The sequence below is a fragment of the Cyprinodon tularosa genome, unplaced genomic scaffold, assembly GCF_016077235.1.
Source record: "Cyprinodon tularosa strain WSP-4 unplaced genomic scaffold, ASM1607723v1 ctg336, whole genome shotgun sequence".
NCBI classification, from domain to species: domain Eukaryota; kingdom Metazoa; phylum Chordata; class Actinopteri; order Cyprinodontiformes; family Cyprinodontidae; genus Cyprinodon; species Cyprinodon tularosa.
The window spans coordinates 833,046-845,710 of record NW_024039048.1 but is presented as its reverse complement, the minus strand read 5'-3'; the positions used below and the strand labels follow the sequence as shown (position 1 = coordinate 845,710).

The 12,665-nt window shown below is 39.7% G+C and overlaps 1 protein-coding gene across 2 annotated transcripts in view; it reads right to left on the bottom strand.

Moving 5' to 3' along the window:
* apaf1 (apoptotic peptidase activating factor 1) overlaps window positions 1-12,665 on the bottom strand; it is a 56,075-nt gene that overhangs the window by 16,506 nt on the left and 26,904 nt on the right. For both annotated transcript variants that reach the window (XM_038294196.1, XM_038294197.1), the window contains 4 exons: window positions 11,966-12,097; window positions 11,733-11,858; window positions 10,146-10,271; window positions 7,421-7,567 (listed from right to left, as the gene is read on the bottom strand). In XM_038294196.1, coding sequence (XP_038150124.1) covers window positions 7,421-7,567; window positions 10,146-10,271; window positions 11,733-11,858; window positions 11,966-12,097 — 531 coding nt within the window. The remainder of the gene's footprint in view (window positions 1-7,420; window positions 7,568-10,145; window positions 10,272-11,732; window positions 11,859-11,965; window positions 12,098-12,665) is intronic.

The window sequence follows — 12,665 nt, the reverse complement described above, 5'->3', positions numbered from 1 at the left end:
CAAACAGCGTATTTCTCAGCGACAGCCTAGAAACCTGACTGATCTAGAGAAGATCTGTGTAGAGGAGTGGGCCAAAATCCCTCCAGCAATGTGTGCAAACCTGGTGAAAAACTACAGGGAACATTTGACCTCTGTAATTGCAAACAAAGCTACTCTACCAAATATTAACATTAATTTTATCAGGTGTTTAAATACTTATTTGCAGCTGTATCATATAAATACATAGTTTAAAAATCATACATTGCGATTTTTTATATATTTTTTTTTAGATTATGTCTCTCACAGTGGACATGCACATCAATGACAAATTCAGACCAGTCTATGATTTCTAAGTGGTAGAACTTGTAAAATAGCAGGGTGTTCAAATACTTATTTCCCTCAATATACTCTAAGTGGGAATTACTGTATGAGTAAAAGGATTTTTAGTACAATGAGTTAAAATCAGAATGCAATAAAAGCTTAATACAATGCTCCTCTATCATGGTTACAGAAATCTGTGTCAAGTTTTAAAAAGAGACACTTGTGTGCTTCTATGTTTTTTTTGTGTGCAAGATGATGGTGTGAATTATTCTGGGCTTCTGGGTAGGACTGTGTGCCTTCAGTCACGATGAGCCTTTTCACACCTGCTGCCTCCCTCTTGGACGGCGACACTGTGACGGATCGTCTCGTTTTCATTTGGAGTGTGTGTTTTTGTGCGTTAGACAGAACCCATGGAACCAGCTATAGTCTCAGAGGACTTGACCATGTCGCTACATCAGTGGTTAGCTTTACAACCAGATGGACCAACAAAAAAACAAAAAAAAACCCAGGTTCTTCGTTACATAAAGAGTCACACTGCTGATAAAATGTATGAAAAGGGCTTAATTAAACTCCCCTTCACACAACGGGGAATTAGACATGCATATACTCCCACACAATGGCCCGCTGCTTTTAATTACACTAATAAAAGTCAACCAAGTATACAAACAAGGAGGGAGTAATAAAGCACACAGTAAGAACAAGTAGAGCTGAGATGAATAAAAAAAAAAAATGCTGCCTCCGAGATAATAAAAGGCAGAAACACTGACAGCGGCAAGTGAAAAAGAAAAACGGCACCAAAAAAAGAGAGACAAACAGAAACAAACAAGAACTCTTAACGCCGTGGGGCTCATTGTTGCATCAATCTGAACACCAGCTCTGGGAGACGTCACCCGCTGTCACTTCTCCAGCTCTTATCAGACCAAGAACAACATCATCCTGCTCAGCAGCAGCTGCTTCAAACAGAGTCACTCCGTGGAAAGCGTCTGGTGCTCAGAGCGGAGATCAGAGAAGATCTGATAGCTGAAAACACTCCACTGAATCTGAAAGGACAAACAGACTCTTCGCCTTGTCTGCACTGAAACTACACCTCTCTTCCAGGAGCAACTTTCACAACATGGGATTTATGCTATTTATCAATTTCTCTAAATTTTTAACAAACAAACCTTTAAAAAATGGTTTGATACCACATCAGAAAATCTGTTTGAACTCATTGATATTCAATGAATGAAGGTCTGATGTTTCTGTGACACTTCTCATCTCATCTTAATAGGGTGCTGGAAAGCATTTGTTGACTCCCTTATGGGACGTTGAAGAATACATGCTGACAATATTCATTAAAACAGATGGACATTAAAGATCATGTCTGTGCTCTGCTGGCTCTATTATCCATTAACGGACACAGACAGTACATCGTTGTAATCAAAGACAGGCAGGACGTTCTCTAAAAGTCACCTCTCATCATGTCCACATCCATCAAGACTACAAGCCTGAATAGATTTATGGGCATCAGTTAAAGGAGCATTTGTTTAAAGTGACATTTCTGAGTGATCCCCAATATAGTGACATGGAAGTGATGCTGAATTAATGTTGATAAAAAATACATAGCTCAACAAAAATAAAGGGAACAGGTAAAAAGGACAATATAACTTCAATTAAATCAAACTTCTGTGAAATCAAACTGTCCACTTAGGAAGTAACATTGATTGACAAATAATTTTACATGCCGTTGTGCAAATGGAATAGACTACAGGCGGAAATTATTGGCAATTACCAAGAAACACTCAATAAAGCAGGTGGGGACCACAGACCACTTCTCAGTACCGATGCCTTCTGGCTGATGTTTTGGTCACTTTTGAATGATGCTTTCATTCAAAAGAGTGAAGCTTTCACACTCGTAGCATGCGATAGACTCTACAACCCACACAAGTGGCTCAGGTACAGCAGCTCATCCAGGATGGCACATCAATGCAACCTGTGGCAAGAAGGTTTGCTGTGTCTGTCAGCGTAGTGTTCAGAGGTTGGAGGCACTACCAGGAGACAGGCCAGTACATCCATCCATCCATCCATCCATCCATCCATTATCTTACACGCTTGTCCCAATTGGGGTCGCGAGGGGTGCTGGTGCCTATCTCCAGCAGTCAATGGGCGAGAGGCAGGGTAGGCCAGTACATCAGTAGACATTAGGGGTGTAAATCACATCCATCATGGCGATTTGATTCAGTATCCATTTCCTGACCCAACGATTCGATTATTTTCGATACTCAAAAATACATCACAATACGATTCGATTCGATAATTTGGTTAATATTGTGTTGTGTTGGAAAAAAAATGAATCGATACTCTTGCGGACGTATCGATGCATCGTATCGTCGGCTGTTGGATCGATGCATCGATACAAAACGGTTATTATTTACACCCCTAGTAGACATGGAGGAGGCCGTAGGAGGGCAACAACCCAGCAGCAGGACAGCTACCTCCGCCTTTGTACAAGGAGGGACAGGAGGAGCACAGCCAGAGCCCTGCAAAATGACATCCAGCAGGCCACAAATGTGCATGTGTCTGTACAAACGGTTAGAAACTGAGGGCCTGCATTAGTGATGGCGAAATGAAGCTTCATAAAGCACTGAACCGTTCCATCCAATTGGTTCGCTCATTTGCCAAAGCTTCAAGGTGTTTCATTTGCTCTATTGTGCCATCAAGTGGACAAATGTAAAACACCCAGTGTGATTATAATGACACTATGGCTTTGGTGTCTGAAGCATTGAATAGATTTATGATGCTTACACATAAATTATAAACTTTTATATGGTGTCTGTCATCATGTGATACAATGACACGGTCAGCATTTTATCCATTTTTATTTTGGTCCAAAAGCAACTTTCAAAAGCCAAGTCTGGGCCCTGAACCAATAACCTTTGGACAGAAAGGCAAACTCCTACTGTCACTTTCAGAAAATAGTAATACTGAATACTTATAATACAGCTGAAACCAATTGCTTGGTTAATTTCTGATCATTAGATTGTTTAATTTAAACAAAACTGTTTTAACCAACTGGATTGGTTATTTTTCCAATCAATCTATTCTCCTCCCCTACATGAAACACCCCCTTCACTACTCGACACACGCCTCGAAGCATCGGCTCATCTCATAACATCACTGCCTGACATCCAAAGATGGGGGTTGTGTACAAAGCCCAAACGTAGGCAGGATGCTTGGCATTTGCCAGAGAACACCATGAAAAATGGTAGAAACATCTCCTTATGTCCATAAAGAATCATGCAACGCTAAGAAGAAACTAAATCAAACAAGTCAACATTTGTATCACAGAAAGAGAAACCCTTTGGATATAGATTTGAGCAAATTTCAGAAGAGTAATATTCACAATTTTTTCTACATTTTACAGGAAAATTTAGTGAAAGGTTAACATGTAGGCAGCCCTAACCTCCAGCAAACTGATTCCTTTGTTGGTTTGTTTTAACATCGGTTTAAATAAACTCATCATGCTTCATCGTCTTTGTCTCCTTTCATTTTTCAGCTCGATAGCTTACAATAAATCCAATAAAGAACTGGTCATCTTACGATCCTCTTTAGAATAAACTGGGATTGAAATAAAGCGATTAGGAGCATAAATGAAAACAATTCATAATGGGTTAGCTCATTTCCTGAGTGTCTAATCTCACCAATCACCATCTGCTGTAGGTGATGTCATGATATGATTGGCCCAAACGGCAGCATCCACTGCTATCGGCTGAAATAACAACCCACACACACCCAGGCACATGTCAGCTCCCACACACAGCATCAGGAGTTATCTTCAAACATAAAGCCTCATCGATCAGAAGTGCTCTCCCAGGGGAATTACATCATTGCTCAGCAAATAGCCAATCAGATTTGGGCTGAGATCGCCCGCTCTGTGACCCTATCTGCTATAATAGTAAAGGCAACAATGAAGCTCACGCTAATTCCAGTCACTTCAGAAGGTAGTATTGATATCTCTCTGAGGTAATGCTTCCACCCAAGCTGGAGCTGTATAATCTAAAAGATGCGGGGCATTCTTACAAGAGGAATAGTGAAGAAAATCAGCACCAACTCTGAATTATTGTTTGCTTGAATTGCTATTTTAAGGCATGCTAGATTGCTTTCCTCCATCTGCTCTCTTACACTAGATCCAGCTCAAAGTGTCAGATGTTTAGTTATTTCTCTGCCTTCCTTAGCAATAATCATCCTCGCAATAAATGCAGGCTTATCTGTGAACTGCTGTGAAGCTTACTGAATTGGCTGCAGCAGCCAGCCATGCTGCCAGAGAGACAGAGCATAGCCTCAAACGCAAGCCTTGGATTTAGGATTCAAATCAGTTTCCCTCTTAAACAGTTGGTGTCATATCAGCCTATGAGTAAATTAAAAATGTCCCTCTTTATTTTAGTCTCTTGAATTAAAATTGGATTCTGCACTTTGAAATTAGATTGCTTTTATATTTTATCTATGTTTTAAATGTGAGCATCATCCTGCACTAGTAAATAGGAGCTTACATAATATTTTATTTTACAGCTATTCCAGTTAATTATCACAGACTTCATCTGGCAGGCACAGAAATATATAAGAAAAGAACAGGACCAATTACTTTTCCTGTTCCTTAAATCTGATAGGGAGGCACAATTAAGATTTTCTAAATTAATCCAAATACCCATTTTAAAATCATAAAGTCAACAACGTCTTTATTGAATTTTCAATAAAAGAAAACAGAGGTTAACAAGAGTTATTAACATGGGTACTGTTGTGTATTAATCTGCACTAATCATAAGATAAAATAAAGTTAATGTTTTATAAGTTTAAAGTTGTTTTCCCAAATACTGTTATAAGAGCAATTCAAGGCCAAAAAGGAAAAGGAAAAAAACAGAGCAATGAATAGAGCCATTCAAGGCCAGAGAGGAGAAAAGCAGAGCAGTGAGTATGTGTAACTATTGCACCTGGCCCCAATAGGAGTGAAGTCTGCAGGACAACGCAGGGTTGAGGCCCCTTAGTGATAAGAAAGCACACTCAATAAAAATGAAATATTTGACATCTCAAGGTTGCCCAGCTCAGCAAAATTTGGCCATACAAAAAGAGTTGTTATTTTCAAGGCACACGGAGCGGTAATGGTCCCAGAAAGGGTGATGCTTTGACTAAGATACGAGGGGGGAGCAGTAGGCCAGACTGACATGGCTTGAAGCAAGGGAAAGATGTGTTCTGACATGTTTGTGACTAAACCGTCATAAGTTTCTGATTTGAATGCACCAGATGTTTTCATGGCCTGAGAGATTGCTCTCACAAGAATGAGATGTGTCTATGAATGTCACCGTGTTTTGCAGATAAATATCAATGTGACCTTTACCAAAGACGGAAATATGTTCTGAAGGGGGTTTTCCACCGATAAGAAATGTATAAAAGGGAGCTGTGTTCACCATTTGTTCAGCTTCGGCTCACCGGTGACCAGCTCAGTGTGTTGCTAAACACAATGTGTTGTGTTTAGCAATAAACACACTGGACCCGGACTCAGCTGCCTCTGCCTGAATTTTTTGATCTTTGTTTGAGACTTTTTCTGCTTTTTAAGAACTTTGAATTTTTATAAAAATTATCTTCAATTTTAAGTCGTCAAGAAGAGAATTATAGACGACAGTACTATGCAGAGATGAGTGTAAGATCAAACTGAAGGCTAAGGTAACAGAGCAAAACAAACAAAACAAAGATCCAATCAGATCCCAGGAACAACAAAAGGTGACAGTAATGGCGTGTCTTCATGGGAACAACAAATTACAATGATCCAGTACTGAATGTCAACTTCTTTTATCTTGCTTTATCTCTGGCAACCAAAAACGACATTGATGGTAGAATCATTGGAGGTAAAAAAATTAAAAAAAATCCTTAGAAAGAGACTAATTTATTTTTAGACCTGTCAACTTTGTTCTTGACAGAGTACCTGATCTTTTCAAAGCTAAGACAAGACCTTTTGTCGGCTACTCATTGGGTGTCGACTACCCGTCTATCTGAGCAAAATAAAACAACGGTATCGGTATCCGACGGGCCTATAAACCGCGTTAGATAGCGTTCTCCCTGCTTAACATGGGGGGAACGGTATCTGATGCGGTGTAAATATCATCAGGCTGCATTACCTCTACTCATGGGAGTGAAGTTTTTTTAACAGGGCGTTCAGATCTGGTGAGTGTATGAAATTAATAACTGGGGATGTCTAATTCTGAAATCCGGTGTGTTTGGGTTGTCATAGATACTGCAACATCCATCCATCCAGATTCTCCCTTTCTCCATATAGGCTAACTTTTGATCGTTCACGCTCTCCATAGTTCCCCTGTGAAGTGAGCACAGGGCGGCTGTTACGCGCCTTTAGCGAGCATGCGCATTTCCTTTCGCTTGCGCGGTGAATCGTGCCACCTGCGCTGTGCGGAGATGCAGGGGAAACCGTATCTGATGGGGAAACGCAGCTCAACGTAGCACTGGTATTTCCATCTGGAAAACGCTGTTTTGCTGCTGGAGTCCTCCTCACTCTCCATCTTTGTGTGCGTGCTGTACGTTAACAGCCGCCAGCAGAAACACCCACCTACCCAACTGACAGATGTAATCTTACTATACATCAGCCATTCTCATCCTCCCCTCTCTCATGAGTCCTATCATGAACAAAAGGTTAATTGTGCAACCTGAGTAACGTGCAGTAATGGGGTGTTGGCAATGGTAACTGCGTTATAGTTCCAGTAAGAGTGATTAGTTAGATTACTTGTTACTAAAAAAAAAAGGTAACGGAGTTAGTAACGCCATTACTTTAAACACCGTTACTCCCATCACTGTTGCATTATAAGGGGCTTAACTGGCATTCTTGATGTGTTCCTCTCTGTAAATGTAATTTTTTTTACTTTAAATAGACCCAATTAAAAGCTTTTTCTCCAGTGAGGGGGAGAGGATCCATTCTGGTACTTTGAGGAAGTGTGTTGAATACCAAGTGAGTGACATAAGTTAAAAAAGGAATGGTGATTTTAAAATAACCCCTGTTTGATCTTTATGAATGACTGAAGGAAAGAAAATTATTTTTTAATTGTAATCTCCAATAAATCTCATGTTTGCTTCAGCATACCTTGATGTAGCCACCAGTCGAAACGAGCACAGAGTTGTTCGGGGAGAAGTGCAGATCAGTCACCCAACCGCCATGGAGAGAATCCGTGCCGTCTTTACTTTCCTGGGCACAGACCTTCAGTAGAGAGCCATCTTTGACATTCCAGATCTGCGGTGAACAAAAATGATCACGTATAACCACAAACTTCAGGCAGCCTTTCGTCAAATTTTTTATATCATATATATAATATATTTTATTTTATGTTACTTTTTTATATATATATATATTTACTATTTTTCAAGATTGCACTTTTAAAGAAATGAAATTGTCAAGAGAGCTGTTCTAAACGACATTTCTTTTTGTTTTACACTTGTGTAAACAAAATGACAAATAAATCTAAGTCTAAACATATTTTACTTCCTATGTTTGAATAGAATGAAAAAATAAAAACATCTAATGAAATAAATATGGTGAAACTTTGTTAGACTGCAGCAGTTATGACAGAATACAGTTGTTTCTGTTATGCATTACTGTAAAAATGTGAAATTCTAACATTGTAGATAGAATTAAAATTTACAGGACAAATACTGGTGAAAGTTCTTGTGTGTGATTTTCTATAAAGCAAAAAAACAAAAATGTAAAAACAGGTGTTTAATCAAACCTTCTTCCATTTATTATCCATCACTGTAAGAGATCCAGTGTTCTCCATTATTGGCTAAATGCTTTGGTGTCTAAAAAGAGCTAGTGAGGGGCAGCTTAGCAGTCTGATAGTAGGATTCTGGTCATTTGGATCAGAGCAGAGATCATTTCTCATCGTTTCCCCACCTTTACTCTGCCAAAAGCAAGTTGCTTATAATTATGTGAGCACATCACATTTAAATAGCTCATTGATCCCAAGCAGCAAGCAAACAGAGAATTGATCCTAGCACCATGCAGCTGACGGCACTTTACCAGGTGAGTTCTTACAGCATGTTTGTCAGCAGGAATCTAGCATCAAGAATAAAGGAAGCCTCCAGGTATCCACAATTGCTACTTGCATTTGCAGGTCATTAGTTTTGATCCAATACTGTCCATACCAAGCGCTTGAAGCGGTTTAAGGTCTTTAATAGTGAGCAAAGGTTTTTGTTTTAGCAATCATGGAAGGAAATTTAACTGTAGTAACCATGACGTTATTAATCCATGATTTTATTATTATTATCATTTTATTTTTTTAGGATCCAAATCTTTAAATAAAGTTTTAACTAGTCTAATAAAAACTTCTCCAGACGTTCTAGTGGATCTTTTAGAAATTGATGTTTCACTTAAAGGTATTGAGGACAATGTTTTATTTCCGGCTGGATCTTTAAATAAGCGCTCCTCCTAATTGTCAATCATTCGGGTGATATGTTTATGTAAGGCCGCCCTAGGTGCTCGCTCCGTTAGCTATCTTTTTCTGTGCATGCGCACTTTCATGCATACATCTGTGGTGAGCTACGGTTTCAGACAGCCATTTAAGCTCACCTTTTGCACCACGGTTCTTTAAAAATGGCCGGGGGTCGTTAGAGAAAAAGTGTCTACGAAGTGTATGAGAAGAAAAAAAGGCCTCAGATGAGGCAGATATATCCCAGAATGCTTTGCGCAGAGAGCTCTCCTCGCAAAGCATTATGTGATTTGCTGTCACAGCGGCCCTCTGATGCCATAGGCTGTAGCTACCCGACAGCTGCGACTAATAACAAACATGGCAAAAAGCAGTGATCATCTGTCTGAACGGTCAGTAAACTGAGTTTGCTATAGAGTCCACTATATAGTCTCTGCTGTATGTGGACACAGTAAGCTTATATGATCTGTGAAAACAGCACATTTTAAACAGGGTGTGCACAAGGAGAAATGCGCTTGTGCATGCTCTTGCACAGGCATTTTTTTAAAGCGTAGAGGGCAGGTCTTTTTAAAAAAAGGATCTACCATACTTTTAATTCCTTGCAAAACTTTTTCTACAGTGATGATAATCTCTAAGTAATTAGCATACCCTATATTTATCTAAAAACATCCAACCAAAACATTTGAATGTCAATCATGCATAGAGGCCTGTTTACAAAACAAAACGAAGAAAACCAATTAGAAATATAGAGATATAGCCATGTTTTGGTTCAGATCAGTCTTGTTTGTTTCCAGAGAAACAAGTGGAGATTTTAATGAATTTCATTTCAGTGGATCTGCTTGGTTGAGTCATTTCCAAAAAAGATAACTTTTAAAATTATTGGCCAACACAGAGAAAAACACCATTTTCTGTTGCAGTCCGACTTCTCATTGTCTGTCAAATTGTGGTTTGTTTGGGGGGGTTTTTTGCACATTAGGACTGCAGAGCTTTAAAGATCCAATTTAGGTTCTCCTTCTCTCACCGTCAAACATCTCATGCACTCCCTCAGCTTCATAGTTTGCACCTCCTTGTGAAAGGAACCCTGCCTTCTGCCTTTCATCTCAACCCCTCCCTGTGTGCATGCACTGCAGTGATCACCATGTATTAGTAAGCACTTTCCCTAAATGAGTGATGACATGTAATTAGAGGAGGATTTCTGGGAATGAATGTTGACTGCTTTAATTACTTTTTGTATTACGAACAGAAAATTAGAAGGTTTGAGGCACTGTCACTGCATTCGGTCTGCACTGGGTGACGATAATAAAAAGAACAAAAACAACCAGGCAATCCTAATTTAGCACATTGCAAACTGCTTCAACAAAGCGATGGCTGGATTTTACGAGGACACACCCGGATCTCTCCGTTGTCGTCTCCTGTAGCAAGGCGTTTGCTATCCCAAGAGAAGCGGCAGCTTCGGACACACTCATGATGACCTCTCAGGGTGAAGACGCACTGCCAGGACTCGCAGCTCCACAACTAAGGATCAGATGAAAATCAAAGTCAATTATGCTGAGGGAATAAATCTTTAAGCTTAGATTTAAACAAAATTATCATAAATGTATCCAAGTAAAACTAAAAAGAGTTACAACATGCTACATAATGATGAGATCTGAAAACTTGTTTAAAATTAAAACATGTTGAGGACTCAGAAGATAAACTGTGAGCCATCTGCATTGTATAAACATAATTACGGCATTGTTTGCTTATACAGTAGCAACCTGGTAAACCTTGTACAGATTGCTTTATGGTGCTACAGCTTTTGTGTTTAAAATCTTCCCCTCGTCATTCGTCCTTTCATTTCTACCTCCTTCACCATCTTTGCACATTGCATAACAAATAACCCAACCGCTAATTATGCACTTCATTTGGCAAACATAACTGCAAAAAAAACTAGGGGAAAGGGAGCAGAGCATAAGAAAAGAACACAACAGAGCGCTCTGTGATGCCTCTGAAAGAATTTCAAAACTACACTTTTTGGTTTGACCTCCAGACAGATGGAAACCAGGGACATTGGCGGTTGTGTGTTCTTTGTTTTTATGAGCCAGCAATGCCCCCAACTCGGTCTGGAGAGCAAAGACTATGTGGCTGGCTGCTGACCAGCCTGATAAACACACAAACCTCAATTATGATCTTTGCCAAATCCATAAAAAACACAAAGTCGTTGTGAGAATCAGGGTTGGCGAGCAACCAAATCTGAATTCCCACGTGAAACCTGCGAGCAGTGGCTCCTGATTGAGTTATTTAACAAAAGGTGGACGATTGGCTTGGAATTGGTGTTGGTGCTGGAATGAAGACAAAAGAACAAAAAAACAAGGATTGCATAACTGATGAAGACCCCAAAGCAACAGCTATAATCCCAGTCCTGGATGATTCGTGATGTACAAAGCCAATATTAATTCAACTCTTCCAAACAAACACAGTGCAGCTACTCTAAAAAAAGATGCACTGAAAAAAAAATCTTAATTATTTTTCCCATCAACAGTCATTCACAAAGCACGGATGAAATGACTTGCCTAGATCTGAAAGCACAGGGTTATAACCAAATACAAAATCTCAGCTTATTAAGTCAAAGTCAGCCCAAAGTCAGGCCTACTGGTGTTGGTACATAGTCATTTGGCAAAGGCTTCATCCAGAGAGGGCGATGGGTCAGCTGAGGGCAGCTAACCTGCAGCAGGACTTCAACTTATATTCAGGCATAGAAGGACAAACAAACCTGGGGCTATCTCATCATGCCTGCAGCCATCTGATGCTAATATCTAAGTTCGCTCACCTCCCTGCATGAGAAACTTTTACCTCCAGACATTACTCTAAGCAACATATTAATACCTGCACCCCATGAGAAAACGAGACAAGAGAGCTTTGAGAGACGACTCTGCTGTGCAATAGGTCAGGCTGTCACTCCAGGCAGAAATAGATATGTGTATGTTGGTGTTGAACCTTAGTGGTTTTGTCAGCAGAGGTGGTTGCAAAGAGACATCCGTCTGGCGAAATGTGACAGGACAGAATAGCTCCCTGATGAGCCTCCATGTCCTGCAGTTTCTCCCCGCTCTCAATGTCCCACACCTGGTAGCGAGGAGAGGAAGGACAGATTATTTCTGGTCCGGTTTTTACACTGCTGGTAAATGTAGTGACAATTTCTGCATCTGTGTGTGTGTAGATGTCAGTTTCACCTTCACAGTTCCATCAAAGGACCAGGAGAGGAGCTTTGATTCATTTGTTGAGTCAGAGAGCAAAGAGAAACATCGGACCTGCTCCTTGTGACCCTGAAGCACTTTACACTCGCCTGATTTCCACCTCCACACCTAAATGGGATAATAAAGAGTAGTTCATCAGCTGGGGGTTCCTCCTACCAACATGTCTATTAATGACTTCTGTTATGATGATCCTAAATTCAGAAAAAAAGGGGTTGGATTATACAAATTCTTCAGAAATGGCAGTTTTTGGTATTTAATTAAAGTAATGGTTAATCTATAGCAATTTTGCACTATTTCATTGTTGGTTTTGTAGACATCTGAAAATAGAAATGAACCATTGCTTTCGAATGCAGAGCAATAGGATTACAGGGAACCACAGATAAATCTGGATGTTTAGATGCAGAGTTTGGTTTTGTTAATCAGTTTATTCTGCATGCACATATTCAGACCAGGGATTTTAATTCCAGGGATTTCTAAGAGTATAAAAACAAAGCCTTCATGTTATATTATTGGTAATAAATCTATATTGTTTAGATCTGGAACCCAGAAGAAAAAAAAGATGGACTAAAAGCTTAAAGGAATAGTACACCCAAAACATGATTAGCCTTCATTTTCTACTCACCCCCATGCTGAACAAAACTCTGGAGTACTTTTTTGATATCTCAAATGCATCTGG